The sequence below is a fragment of the Lithobates pipiens genome, unplaced genomic scaffold (assembly GCF_037356315.1).
Source record: "Lithobates pipiens isolate NorthernLeopardFrog02 unplaced genomic scaffold, aLitPip1_a1.2 Scaffold_13, whole genome shotgun sequence".
In the NCBI taxonomy this organism is placed as follows: Eukaryota; Metazoa; Chordata; class Amphibia; order Anura; family Ranidae; genus Lithobates; species Lithobates pipiens.
The window spans coordinates 301,508,249-301,522,883 of record NW_027507718.1 but is presented as its reverse complement, the minus strand read 5'-3'; the positions used below and the strand labels follow the sequence as shown (position 1 = coordinate 301,522,883).

General features: G+C 42.1%; 1 protein-coding gene across 19 annotated transcripts in view; it reads right to left on the bottom strand.

Moving 5' to 3' along the window:
* BLTP1 (bridge-like lipid transfer protein family member 1) overlaps positions 1-14,635 on the bottom strand; it is a 454,074-nt gene that overhangs the window by 54,322 nt on the left and 385,117 nt on the right. For 9 of the 19 annotated variants that reach the window (XM_077476843.1, XM_077476844.1, XM_077476848.1 and 6 more), the window contains 5 exons: positions 14,057-14,180; positions 13,859-13,968; positions 11,416-11,506; positions 10,594-10,659; positions 4,263-4,504 (listed from right to left, as the gene is read on the bottom strand). In XM_077476843.1, coding sequence (XP_077332969.1) covers positions 4,263-4,504; positions 10,594-10,659; positions 11,416-11,506; positions 13,859-13,968; positions 14,057-14,180 — 633 coding nt within the window. The remainder of the gene's footprint in view (positions 1-4,262; positions 4,505-10,593; positions 10,660-11,415; positions 11,507-13,858; positions 13,969-14,056; positions 14,181-14,635) is intronic. The other 10 variants (XM_077476847.1, XM_077476850.1, XM_077476856.1 and 7 more) reach the window with 3 other exon arrangements.

The window sequence follows — 14,635 nt, the reverse complement described above, 5'->3', positions numbered from 1 at the left end:
AATTAGCTGGCAGCTGAGCGGCCAGCTCCGAGAAGGAAGGGCTGAGCCAAGCCCCCACAGTACCCCATCCTCAACGACCCCTCCCCCTCGGAGGACCACCGGGCTTGAGGGGAAAACATCTGTGGAAGTCACGGATGAGGACAGGGGCATATATGTCTGAGGATGAGACCCAAGAGCGTTCCTCTGGACCGTACCCTTTCCAATGCACCAGGTACTGGATGCGCCCACGGAAGTCAACAACGGATTGTACGTCATACTCCCCATGGTTCTCAACCTGTATAGGGTGAGGACGTGGCACCGAGGTGGTAAAGCGGTTGCACACCAAAGGTTTCAATAAGGAGACATGAAACACATTTGAGATGCGCATACTAGAAGGAAGGTCCAAGGCGTAAGCCACTGGGTTAATCCTGTGAAGGATATGGAAAGGCCCAATAAACTGAGGTGTGAACTTCAAAGAAGGAACACAGAGTCGGAGGTTGCGAGACGACAGCCAGACTCTGTCCCCAACTGGTAGGAAGGCGCAGGCAGGTGTCTGCGGTCAGCATGGAGCATGTACCTATCGTTAGCATTTTGCAAAGCCTCCTGAACTTGTGCCCAAGTGGAACGAAGACCACGAAGATGCTCCTCAAACGCAGGGATACTCTACAGAACAAACAAGACACGAAGGTGGGAAACCATAATTTGCCCATAAACTGGGACAACCAGGAAGCAGAATTCAAGGCACTGTTGTGCGCAAACTCTGCACACGGTAATAGGTCTGACCAGTTGTTATGAAGGTCAGAAATATAGCAACGTAGGAATTGCTCCAAGGACTGATTGGCTCGTTCTGCGACCCCATTAGATTGTGGGTGATACGCAGAGGATAAAGCAAGCTGAATTCCCAACTGTGCACAAAATGCTCACTAGAACCGGGAGACAAACTGACTGCCCCTGTCCGAGACAATCACCTTGGGTAGCCCATGTAAGTGAAAGATCTCCCGAGCAAAAATGGAAGTGAGTTCCTTAAAAGTGGGAAACTTCTTAAGTGGAATACAATGACACATCTTAGAGAACCGGTCAACCACTATAAGGATAACGGTTTTGCCTTGGGAGTTGGGTAACTCCACAATCAAATCCATAGACAGGTGGGTCCAGGGCCTCTTTCCATTGGGTATGGGCTGTAGGAGGCCCACTGGAAGGTGTCGAGGTGTCTTACTCTGAGCACACACAGAACAGGCAGCTACGAAGGCAGTTACATCAGTCCGTAGACTAGGCCACCAGAATTGTTGGGAAATGGCCCAAACGAGTTGATTCTTCTCAGGGTGGCCAGCTGCCTTGGGAGAATGGTAAGTCTGGAGTGCGGCAGTACGAGACTCTCTGGGACAAAGCAGCGGTCACAAGGTTTCTCAGGAGGTGCATGGACCAGAGCAGCAAGAATTTTGTCACCCAAAGGAGAAGCAAGACTGGTGCGAACCGTAGCCAGAATACTATCAGGAGGAATACCAGGAACCGGAACTGACTCCATCTTGGAAGTGGAGGAAAATTGTTGTGACAAAGCGTCAGCCCTTACATTCTTAGTACCGGGTAAGAATGAGGCAATGTAATTGAAACTTGACAAGAATAGAGCCCATCGCACCCTTCTGGGAGAGAGGTATTTAGCCTCAGACACGAATGTGAGATTCTTATGGTCAGTAAGAATAAGAACCAGCACAGTGATACCTTCGAGTAGATGTCTCCATTCTTTCAGGGCTAAAATGATTGACAACAGCTCTCTGTCACCAATCTCGTAATTGCACTCCGCAGGTGACAATTTATTGAAAAAGTAGCCACAAGGATGCATAGTGCAGATGTAGGATGTTGAGACAGAAGGGAGCCAACACTAGTCTCAGAAGCATCAACCTCAAGGATGAAAGGTACCATAGGATCAGGATGTGCCAACACAGAGCAGAAACAAAGGCAGCCTTGAGACTCTCAATGGCCGTAACAGACTCTGGAGACCAACTATGACGAGCAGTTACGAATAAACTTCCGATAATAGTATGCAAAGCCCAGGAAACGCTGCAGAGGATGTAAACCCACGGGTCAGGGCCACTGTAGGATTACCGAAAGTTTCTCTGGGTCCATCAAAAAAACAGTGGAAATTACATAACCCAGGAATTTAACCTGTTCACGATGGAACTCGCACCTCTCCAGTTTACAACAGAGATTGTTCTCTCTTAGATTCTGAAGCTCACGACAGACATCTGTGTGGTGGCTCTCCAGGGACTTGAAAAATATGAGGCTATCATCGAGATAAACCACCACACATAACTGAAACAAATCTTGGAGGACATCATTAATAAATTCCTGGAAAACTGCTAGGGTGTTACAAAGGCCAAAAGGCATTGTGAGGTACTCATAATGCCCTGTTCTGGTATTAAACACAGTTTTCCACTCATCGCCCTCCTTAATCCTCACGAGATTGTATGCCCCTCTCAAATCAAGCTTCATGAAAACCATTGTTCCACTGAGGCGGTCAAATAACTCTTTAATCAACGGAATCGGATAGGCATTCTTAATCGTGAAACAATTGAGACCCCTATAATCAATACAAGGTCTCAATTCACCACTCTTCTTCTTCACAAAGAAGAAAGCAGCACCAACAGGACATGAGGATTTGCAGATGAAACCTCGAGAAAGTGCGTCTGCAATATACTCCTCCATGGCCTTATCCTCCAAGATGGACAAAGGGTAAACCTGGCCACGAAGGGGGAAGGCACCAGGTTAAAGGTCAATTGTGTGCTCGTACGACCGATGTAGAGGCAAACTTCCGGCTTGACCTTTGTCAAAGACAATTGCTAAAATTGCGGTACTCCTCCGGCAGGGAGGAGAGTGAAGAGGTGCACAGGATCTTGGCTACCTTCTGGAAGTATGTCTTACTGCATTGTGGCAACCAGGAGAGAACCTCAGTACAGACTGCAAAGCTCAGAGAAAAACGTACAGGAGGCTTCCGTACGCGCTCCTTAAAAGAGAGTCTTTTTCTGAGTCTGGAGTCAATGAGGATGGCAAACGTGATCAACTTCTCCAGCTCAGTGGGCATATCTCGGGCTGCTATCTCATCCTTGATGGTATCCAAGAGACCATGAGAAAAAGCAGCGACGGGGACCTCATTATTCCAAACAACCTCTGCTTCCAGAGTAAGAAAATTCAATGGCATAGTCGGCAACAGTTCTCATACTCTGTTCGATGGACAGGAGGCACTTGGCAGCAGAAGCGGAGTATGCGAGAATGTCAAATACCCTTTTAAACGAAGCCACAAACTCAGGGTAGCTCAAGACAACAGGTTTTTGTGTCTCCCATAGAGGGTTTGCCCAAGCCAGGGCTCTCTCAGAAAGCAAAGATATCACAAAACCTACTTTGCTTCTGTCTGTGGGAAACGCCTGGGGCAACATCTCAAAGTATATCTCAAACTAGTTGAGAAACCCTCTGCATTGAACTGGACCGCCCACAATCGCTGGGGAAGTGGATCGGAACCAGACATACCTCTTATAGAGGTAATACTCGAGGCGGGTGCCTGCACAGAGACTGGCGCAGCAGGGATGGCCTGCAGTACAGGTTGTAATGGAGCAGGCACAGTGGGACATTCCAGGTGAGCCGTGCGACTCAGGATCGTTTGTAACACCATGGCAAACTGATCCATCCGGTGACCCAGTTAATTAGATCTGGAAAAAATATTATGAACAAGTATTCACTGCATCTTCTGAATTCACCCATGTACACGTACTGACAAGATTTAAAATAAATAGGCGTGAATGGGCACCTACAGGTTTTTGTTTTGCAAGGTTACCCAACCACTAGTTGACTTACAGGTTATATACAAATATCTGTATGCGTAACTCTCAATAAAATTAAAATATAATTTAGAGCTTCTCTGCCCATTTGCAAAATTGTTGCTTCCTATTAATTTTATGCTTGAAAATACAAAATCAGAGATTCAATTTATTTTGATGTCTGCAGCTGACAAAGATAATCATTCGTTCTGTTTAGTGATTTGCTATTTCAAGGGATTCTCAGGTCCCTGATTTGTCTATCAGCTAAAGTGCTCACATACAAAACTCCATATGCAGGAAAGGTGTTATGTGAAACAGGAACAAATATGGTTGTCAAAAAGCAAAATGGCAAAAACACAAGAAATCTGTAGCCAATGGGGGAAATATATAAAAAAATTACTTTTTTAGATGTGACTATGAGTCCTAAAACTGCTCATTTAGATCACTAATTAAAAAAAATAGAATAATACTCACGGAGGTTTCCTGTAAATATATATCTTCTCCCTTTCATGGTCTTCTTCTTTATCAGACTCCTCAGAGGATGAGGAAGAAGTGTCTTCTCTCTTTTCTTCAGTCTGGAAAGGAATGCCTGGTGAAAACACTAGTGGGGTGTTTGGGGAACTGAACACGGGATGTGTACCATCACTAATGGGTGAATAATGAGATGGACCATCAATGGTAACTGACAACAGATCACCATCTACCTCCTCTGGAAACTGTTTCGGGGGAAAAGAAAAACAACAAAAAAAACAAAAACACAAGAGTTATATGCCATTGTTTAGCTCTTATTACCAGGAAAATATTGGCAGGTAATTTAAAAACACCGCCAGACTGATAGGTAAAACAGTAGCAAAATCCCAAGAATTTCCATAATAAGAGACACAAATGAGCTGGTAAGCAATGGAAGAGATGGAATGGAATAATGTTGTGATCAATAACAGCACACAGGTATGGAGGACACCCAGCCACCGAGAGCAAATAAAAATTTAAGCATTGCAGTTGTAAAGATGGTAGTCTGATTCACCAAGATTTCCTGAAAATCAAAGGTCTATTAGTGAAAGAATCCATTCATGCAAATATATGTAGCAAATTGTACAGCAACGTCTTTTTACTGCCGGCAATGAGATGCATTTGTTGTTTTATCAATGGACAAAATGTGGTGCCCTTGTATAACTAACCTTATCTGGTTAGGCACTCTAAAAACCTACAGTGCATTATATTTTGACAATGAGCAGTAGGCTTCTCCCATCCCAAGTGGAAAACAAAATGACTACAAATTTCAAACCTTGATATAAAGAACCCTATACCCACAGTTGATCCAGAGAAAGGCAAAAAACCCTTAACCACTTGCTGACCGGCTGTAGTACATATAAAGCGGCAGTTCAGCTCTATTTCGTGAAACGGTGTACCTGTACGTCAATAGCCAGTTGGGGGTGCATGCTGATTGGCCACAGGGGGAGCCAATCAGTGGGTCAGCCGGACGCGATGTCCGCTGGCCAACCGCGATTGCTCCCCAGAGAGACAGGGCGGCGGCCTGCCAATGTAAACAAGACAGGTCGCTGTCCTGCCAGGTATGAACAGAGAGATCTAGTGTTCTTGTTAGGAACACGGACCTCATTGTTCAAATAGTGAGTCCATCCCCCACACAGTAAGCAAGCACCTCGCAATGTCGCAGTCTCGCTAAAAATGGCTGATTGCCGCCATTACTAATAAAAATAAAAACATAAAAATGTCATTAAAAAAATCCCATAGTTTGTAGATGCTATAACTTTTGCGCAAACAAATCAATATAAGCTTATTGGGATTTTTTGACAGTCTTTAACAGTCTTTTAAAAAAAACTCAAATACCACCAAAAGAAAGCTCTATTTGTGGAAAAAAAAGAACAAACATTTTATTTGGGTACAGTGTCGCACGGCTGTGCAAATGTCACTTAAGGTAACGCAGTGCCATATTGCAAAAAATGGTCTGGTCTTTAAAGGGGTAAAACCTTCCAGGGCTGGAAGTGGTTAAAGCATGGTCTAACCCCTTTCAGACCGGACCATTTTGCTGGTCAATGACCAGAGGTCTTTTTACAATTTGGCACTGCGCTGCTTTAACTGGTAATTGCGCGGTCATGCAATGTTGTACCCAAACAAAATTTGCGTCCTTTTTTTCCCACAAATAGAGCTTTCTTTTAAAGGTATTTGACTGACTCTGCGATTTTTATTTTTTGCGATATAAACGTAAAAAGACCGCAAATTTTGAAAAAAAATGATATTTTCTACTTTTTGTTATTAGAAAAATCCAATAAACTCAATTTTAGTCATACATTTAGGCCAAAATGTATTCAGCCACATGTCTTTGGTAAAAAAAAAGTCAATAACTGTATATTTATTGGTTTGCGCAAAAGTTGTCACATCTACAAACTAAGGTACGTTTTCTGGAATTTACGCAGCTTTTAGTTTATGACTGCCTATCTCATTTCTCGAGGTGCTAAAATGGCAGGGCAGTACAAAATCCCCCCAAATGACCCCATTTTGGAAAGTAGATACCCTAAGGAAATTGATAAGAGGCATGTTGAGCCCATTGAATATTTTATTTTTTTGCCTCAAGCGATTGAATAATGACAAAAAAAAAGTTTTTTTTTTTTTTTTTTTTACGCAAAGTTGTCACTAAATGATATATTGCTCACACATGCCATGGTTATATGTGGAATTGTACCCCAAAATACATTCTACTGCTTCTCCTGAGTACGGGGATACCACATGTGGTCGACTTTTTGGAAGCCTAGCCGCGTACGGGGCCCCGAAAGCCAAGCACCGCCTTCAGGATTTCTAAGGGCATACATTTGTAATTTCCCTCCTCACTACCTATCACAGTTTTGAAGGCCATAAAATGGCAATATGGCACAAAACCCCCACAAATGACCCCATTTTAGAAAGTAGACACCCCAAGCTATTTGCTGAGAGGCATGTTGAGTCCATGGAATATTTTATATTTGGCACAAGTTGCGGGAAAATTACAAACTTTCATTAATTTTTTTTTCTTTTCACAAAGTTGTCACTAAATGATATATTGCTCACACATGCTATGGGCATATGTGAAATGACACCCCAAAATAAGTTCTGCTGCTTCTCCTGAGTACGGGGATACCACATATGTGGGACTTTTTGGGAGCCTAGCCGCGTACGGGGCCCCGAAAACCAAGCACCGCCTTCAGGCTTTCTAAGGGCGTAAATTTTTGACTTCACTCCTCACTACCTATTACAGTTTTGAAGGCCAAAAAATGCCAAGATGGCACAAAACCCCCACAAATGACCCCATTTTAGAAAGTAGACACCCCAAGCTATTTGCTGAGAGGCATACTGAGTCCATGGAATATTTAATATTTTGCCACAAGTTGCGGGAAAATTACAAACTTTTTATTTTTTTTTATTTTTTTCACAAAGTTGTCACTAAATGATATATTGCTCACGCATGCCATGGGCATATGTGAAATGACACCCCAAAATAAATTCTGCTGCTTCTCCTGAGTACAGGGATACCACATATGTGGGACTTTTTGGGAGCCTAGCCGGGTACGGGGCCCCGAAAACCAAGCACCACCTTCAGGCTTTCTAAGGGCGTTACAGTTTTGAAGGCCATAAAATGCCAAGATGGCACAAACCCCCCCCCCAAATGACCCCATTTTGGAAAGTAGACACCCCTAAATTTAGGGGTACACTAGTGAGACTAGGTAATAAATGGCGGGTGCCCTGAAACTATAAAAAAATAACTAACCAACCAGCGTCACCTGTAACAGTTATATGGTGATCACTGGTGAAAGGGTTAACTAGGGGGCAATCAGGGGGCTTTATGCGGTAGTATATGGGGGTCCCTGGCGCTATAAAAAGCTGCGGCGAACCTAAATACCTACCTGCCTAACTAGCATCACCTGTGACACTAATAAAGCGATCAGAAAAACGATCGCTTATTAGGCTGGGTTCACACTGGAGCGATGCAGGAACGCCACGAATCCGCGGCGGGTTCCCGCATCGCATGCCTCCCGGCGGCAGTTCACACTGCCCTATGCGAACTGCTGGGAGTGTCAGTGAAATGTTAATGACACCCCCAGATCAGTTCGCATATCGCATTGCGATCTGCAAACTCGGATCGCATGGTGTGAACACCCATGCGATCCGATTCTGCTGCGGACCAAAAAAAGGGTCCCGTGCGAATTTGCGGCGCGAATTCACCCATACTATCTGTATGGCTGAACTCGAATCGCACAGAGATCGGATGTGATTTGCACTGCAGTGCGGTGCGAATCACATCCGTTCTCATAAACCGCTGCAATGTGAACCCAGCCTTAGTGACACTGGCGACGGGGGGTGATCACGGGGTTAAACCTTTATTGGGGGGGTTAGGGGGGTACATTAGAACTAAAGGGGGCTAACCCTAACTGCCCTAACAGTTATTACAGTCACAAATAACACCAATGCAAAAAAAAAAAAAATGCAATTGGTGTCACTGTGACTGGGGAGGCAGGGGTAATTGGGGGGGTAATCGGGGGTGAAGGGGGGGTGTGAGTGTGCCTGGCATGTTCTACTGTGTAGTGTCGTGTTGGTGCAACTCACCGATCCTCTCTCCTCTGTGCCGGAACGAAAAATACCGACACGGAGGAGAGATTACATCACTTCCTCTGCCTGTGTTTACATTACAGGAGAGGAAGTGATGTCACGGAGCATTTCCATTCGTCGGGAGCGATCGCGAGGGGGTGGCCATGAATGATTGGCCGCCCCCTCATCCCGGATCGCTCCCGAACGAATACCGACCGCCGCAGGCACTGGGGGGGGGGCCCGATTGGGCCCCCCACCCGCGGAAAGGCAGGGACGTACAGGTACGCCCATATGCCTGCCCGTGCCATTCTGTCGACGTATATCGTCGTGTGGCGGTCGGCAAGTGGTTAATTTGTTCCACCAAGGGAAAAAATCCTTTCCTGATCTGCTAAGGCAACTGGACATTCCCTTGATCAGCAATCTCTAGTGTTATTACTTGAGCTTGCTAGAACTAGTTACTGAGAGAGACTGTGCAATATTTTTAAAGCTCTTACTGGGGAAAAACCTTCCCGTATGCTGAAGTTAAATCTCTTGTCTTCCAGTCACAAAGAGGGCCCTCCTGTTGTTTGCAATAACCTTAAAGTGAATAACTTTAAAACCAAGCTCATTATATGGACAAGTTTTGATATGGTGACTATATCACCATGTAGAATGCAGCTTCTCAAGAGAGAATAAATTCAGTTCAGCTAATCTTCCCTCACAGCTGAGGTCCTACATGCCTCATCAATTTAGTTGCCCTTCTCCGCACTGCCACCAGTTCACAATACGCGTTTTGGGAACTGTTGCCTAAAACTAAACTGAAAAAACAAAACAAAAAACTACATATATATATATATATACATACACACATAGATTTTTTTTTTTATTGAAAATGTCTGTAAACGAAACGCTGCTAAACGCGAGTTACTGCATTTAGCAGCGTTTGCAAGCTGTTACAGACATCTGGAGTTTCAATGCCTCCGTACATCGGTCCTGAATGCATTTTCTTGCGTTCCAAAAAAATGCTTCTAAACTCAACTGCCTAGAAACTACTATAAACGACCCTGTGCACATGTACTGATAAGATAACAGAGGAGAGTTCAGGGGTAGCTGAAAAAAATGCCCAACTGCGCCTAAACGTCTATTTACCAGCAGCAGTGTACATGAGGCCTAAGGTACTGCTGCCTCTGACTGCTCATGAGATTAGGCGATTTCACTATTGTGCTGCTGAACTGTTCTCCTTGCTAGAGAGCAAGTTGTACTAGAGAACCTAAACCTAAAGATCTTCTTGAATTTTCCCCCACCAATCCGTGGAAAGTTCTGATTTGAGGAAGCAAAGCCCCTCTTCTACCAAGATGGCTTCCTCCACACAAAGACACAATGTAGAACAAGAAATAGAAGTCAGTAATGGGGAAATGATCAGCTGCAGAAGGCCTTCAGACTGGTAAATATTCTGTTGCCCGGTTTGCACTATTTGGTCACAGCTACCACAGGTTTTCTTTAACTTTAATCTCTAAATCCCTTTGCCTTACATTGCCTTTTTCCCCCCACATTTATATGTAGTATATTTGCTGTTTGGACTAACTGGGAGCAGGTCTATAAAGTAACTTCAAGTGATTGTAAAGGCTGAAGTTTTTTTACCTTCATGCATTCTTTGCATGATGGTAAAAAACCTTCTGTGTGCTGCTCCCCCAATACTCACCTGAGCCCTCTATCGATCCAGCGATGTGCACAGGAGCCTCGTTTGTCCCAGGTCTCTCTTTCCTTATTGGCTGAGACAGCCGTGGGAGCCAATGAGGAGAGAGGGAACACACACCAATGTCCCATAGCAAGTAGCTTGCTATTGGGGGCACTGACCAGAGGCGAGGAGCCAGGAGTGCCGGTGGCGGACCCGAGAAGAATTTAGGATCAGTGCTGCTCTATGCAGAACCACTGCACAGAGCAGGCAAGTATGACATGTTTATTATTTAAAAAAAAAGCAAAACAAAAGAAAAAAACTTTTACTGTCACTTTTATTTATAACCTATATATGTCCATGGGGATTTTAGTGGTTCTTACAGACAGATGCATTTGCCCGCTAATATTAAAGGAATTCATAAAACAATGTTACTTAGCATTTGTTTTAGCACCAGCATTAAATAAAACTAATTGATGCACATTTTGCTTACATTTCAGGTGGTAAAGAGTAAAAGTAATTAACATTTGCATGAAGTTAGTGTGAAATTGAGAGTTTTTCATTTACAAATACCTTGAAATACCCTTCCTCCAAAGAACTGCGAGATTGACGATTTATCCCTAAAACTGTTTTATTTAACTTCATTTATTGAAAAGGAAAAAAAAATAAAAACACTTGATTTTAGAGAACACTCATAAACCAACGGATGTGATACAAAGATAAAGCTTACATTAGGGCATGAAATCATAAATGTATCTTAAAGACTGAGGACACATAGCAAGGTAAATTTATCCAGTAAGGTGACTAAAATTCATAAATAAAACAGCAAAAAAACAAAAACAAATGAAAGAGTCTAAGATGTCACCCTAGAACATCAACTTTGTAAATAAAAATAAACTAAAATTAAATAACTTGCCAGAGCATAAATGTTTTTACACAAAAACTTGGTTTTGTAATGGGCATGCTTTTTATCTAAATACGGGTACTGTAAATGGGATAACATTATAATGATTTTCAGGGGATTCGGAATCTTCCATGTACTAACATGGAGGGGAACCCACCCCCTCCAAATACCTGTTTTTTCACAAGCAAGTGATCTCATCTCCTGCAGACCAACTTAAGACTGTACCCCTTCTATCTGTAAACAGTAGCACTATATAACCTTTACAGCTTTTGAAAGGTTAGACTTTAGTATTGAAAAGATGGTGGGAGGAGGATAACAGGACTTCACCATTGTCGAAAAAGGACTGTGGGAGGGAGGGTGTAATTTTCTATGAGTAATATGTAAAGTATAAGAAAATACCTAATAACTTTGATCTGTAACCACCCAACAAGTAGAAGCACAAGCTCAGATTCTGGTGAGATGGGCCATTCGAGTTTGACCATTATACTTACACTATCCTGAATGTTGAATGTCACTCTTGGACCTGCAGGAGATGCAGTTTCAATACGAATTTCAGGAAGCTCTTCACCCTCTACTCTAGAACTAAGCAAGAAAGCAAATAGATATTATTTATGTTGCCTGATATAAGGACAGTTAAAAGTACTGCAGTGTAAAGAAAGTAACAGGCTGAACAAAAATCACCAGAAGGGATACACATCAATTTATACGTTTAGTTTGGGGTTCTATACACAACATGTCAAACATACTATGTAGAAGCAAAAGGTTATCAGCATGTACTTGTGAGGCACTGATTCCTATTGTCTATTACAAGTTGATATCTACGTGTTAGTTGGGCAAAAGTTCCATAGTGCCTATTACTGGTTGTGCTTCAAAAATCTTGCTTCCACAAGAAGCAAATGATTGTAGTTACTTTTACAGCAAGGGTCTCCAAACATAGTAAGGTTCAATAAAGACACCAGTCCATCCAGTTCAACCCGAGTGACTGTCTACAATTGTCCCTATCCCTGTACATTGTGTCTCATTAAGATGCTCATCTATTAGATCATTATTTATTTAAGGTACCCATATAGTGCCATCAATTTATGCAGCACTCCACACATACATTGCTCCCTACCCTCAAGGAGACCACAATCCAAGGTCCCCAACTCACATTCAAAGGCCAATTTTGGACAGAAGCCAATTAACATACCAGCATGTCTTTGGAGTGTGGGAGGAAACCGGAGTACCCGGAGGAAACCCACGCAGGCACAGGGAGAACATGCAAACTCCAGGCAGGTAGTGTTGTGGTTGAGATTCAAACCAGCGGCCCTTCTTACTGCCAGGTGAGAGTGCTACCCACTACACCACTGTGCCGACCCCTAAACTTTCTAAAAAAATGTACTGTCCTTCAGACTTAAAGTGGATGTAAACCCTCACATATAACCAGAGAAGTGAGCAGCCTCAGATGATGCACAGAGATACAACAAATCTCCCTACATTAGTATTACATGTATATCCGCTGTCCTCAAATTTATATTTAGAAAGTTCAGATCTTGTAAGGAGATTTTCTCTTTCTGTTTAACATGGAGTGTGAAATCTGGGCATACAGCTAAGACAGCTGATTGGAGGAAAGGCACACATCCCCTTTCCACATAGGCAAAGACTCTCAGAGGTGTTTTGTGACAGGGTAAGCTGTCTGCTAATCTATTTATAGCTCCCCCAAACACAAAATGCAGCCTGCTTTTATCTCATGTGTTGGAGAATTTGTCAAAAGTTATCAGTCTTCTGTTTTAGTCGAGTTTAGTCGATTAAATCTCCAGTGTATTTTAGTCGACTAAAACTAATTTTAGTCATCTAAAATCGAATGGGTGTAATTAAATTGTTATGCATTAGTTAACATTTTTCCACAATTTCCAAACTCATATACTGCTGGAGTGAAAAATTTAATATGCTATTATTTATGGTATTGAGGTATGAACATGCACTACAGACCAGTGTTAATTTTTACGACAAATCTAAATTTAGTTAAATTTTTGTCTAAAACGGCATTTTAGTTTTAGTCCCATTTTAGTATTTTGACTAAAATGGCATTTTAGTTGTATTTTAGTAATCTCAGTTGTTTTAGTCGTATTTTACTGGACTAAAATAGTATTAATTTAGTCGACTAAAATGTTTCAGTTGTTTTAGTCGACAAAATTAACCCTGGTTTACATCCACTTTAAAGGGGACCAGATTGCGGCCAGTGGGAGTAGAAAATGCCCTATGCATCCATGCCCCAATTATGGTTTTAATGGGAGGAATAGTGCCCCATTGTTGGTATCAATGGGAAAAATAGGAAACCAATGGTGGTGTCAGTAGGGAGAATGGTGATGCAATGTTGATGTTCATTGGTGGAATAGTGCCCCAAGGGCCAGATAAAAACAAGAAAAGGGCCACATCCGGCCCCCGGGCTGCAGTTTAGAGGCCACTGGTCTACACCACTGCATAAAAACTACAAAGAATACAGAACACTGCTGATTTTCCTATTTTGCATGATCTAATCCGACACAGGCAAGTACAACAAGTTGTTGCACTAGTATGTACACATTCATTAATGTCAATAAGATGATAAACTGCTGTGCATAAAGGCTTTAATATAGGCACGCATCAAATAATATAAGAGAAGCACTATGGTACTTTAATATAATCCCTATGGTAGGTGTAGAAGAAAGTGTACAAAAGAACAGGATATATCTCAAAATAGATAATTTGGTAATTTTTTTTTAAACTTGAGCAGATAAAGACTCACTTTTTCCTTTGATGCATATCAAAAAAAGAAAAATGGCAACCAAGTGAGTTGTCCAAAATTGTATATACTACTATACACTATTTCTTCTGCTACTGTGCACATAATTTTTTAACACAGAGACATTTAATTAATATGTTAAATCCTTGTGAGTATAAAGCATCATGTACCTGGCTCTTTCTGTTCGTTTCAGAGGTGGTCTTCCAGAAGCAGTAATACTCTTGGAACGATTGTAGCTTGGTTTATATCCAAGACCCCATTTATCTTTCAACGAGGCTGCCTAGTGAGGAGACAATTACAAGTAAAAATCTTATTTACAACTGAACAATATCTTATTATATACATGAAAATGCTTTTTAGCAACCTACCCTCATGCTAGATCTGCGCAGCTTCTTTCGAACATCTCTACGGATGTCATTTACTGCCACTGACTCCAAATGTTGATAGCGCTGAATTTCCTGGTTTATGGTTCCCTCGCTTGCCCCAAGTTTTCTTACAAAAAAATAGCATGCATAATTAGTTTTAATGTCAACATATAATGCATTATTTCAATATAATATTAAGCTATTATGTCTAAAATGCTCTTTCATATTGTTCTGACAAAACGTTTTGCATAACTCACGTTGCTTTACACACACTGCAACTCAAGCTTGCCAGAAATCTTAAAATCACTTCTAAACAAGAAAATTAATATAAAGTGCTGCATATCATCTGAGTGGGGTTGGATGGTAGATATTAAAAAAGAATAAGGATCGCAGAATATATACAGGTGTGCATTGTTTTTCATCTAAGAGCATTACAACACCAAATTATGCGCAATTATTTGCAATTATCGTATAGCACTGACATACTATTTTACACTTTCAACGTTGGATCAGTGTTTGGCCATATGGAGCTTATATGATCTGATGTTTCAATAGCAGCTCCATGGTACAAGCAAGAACACT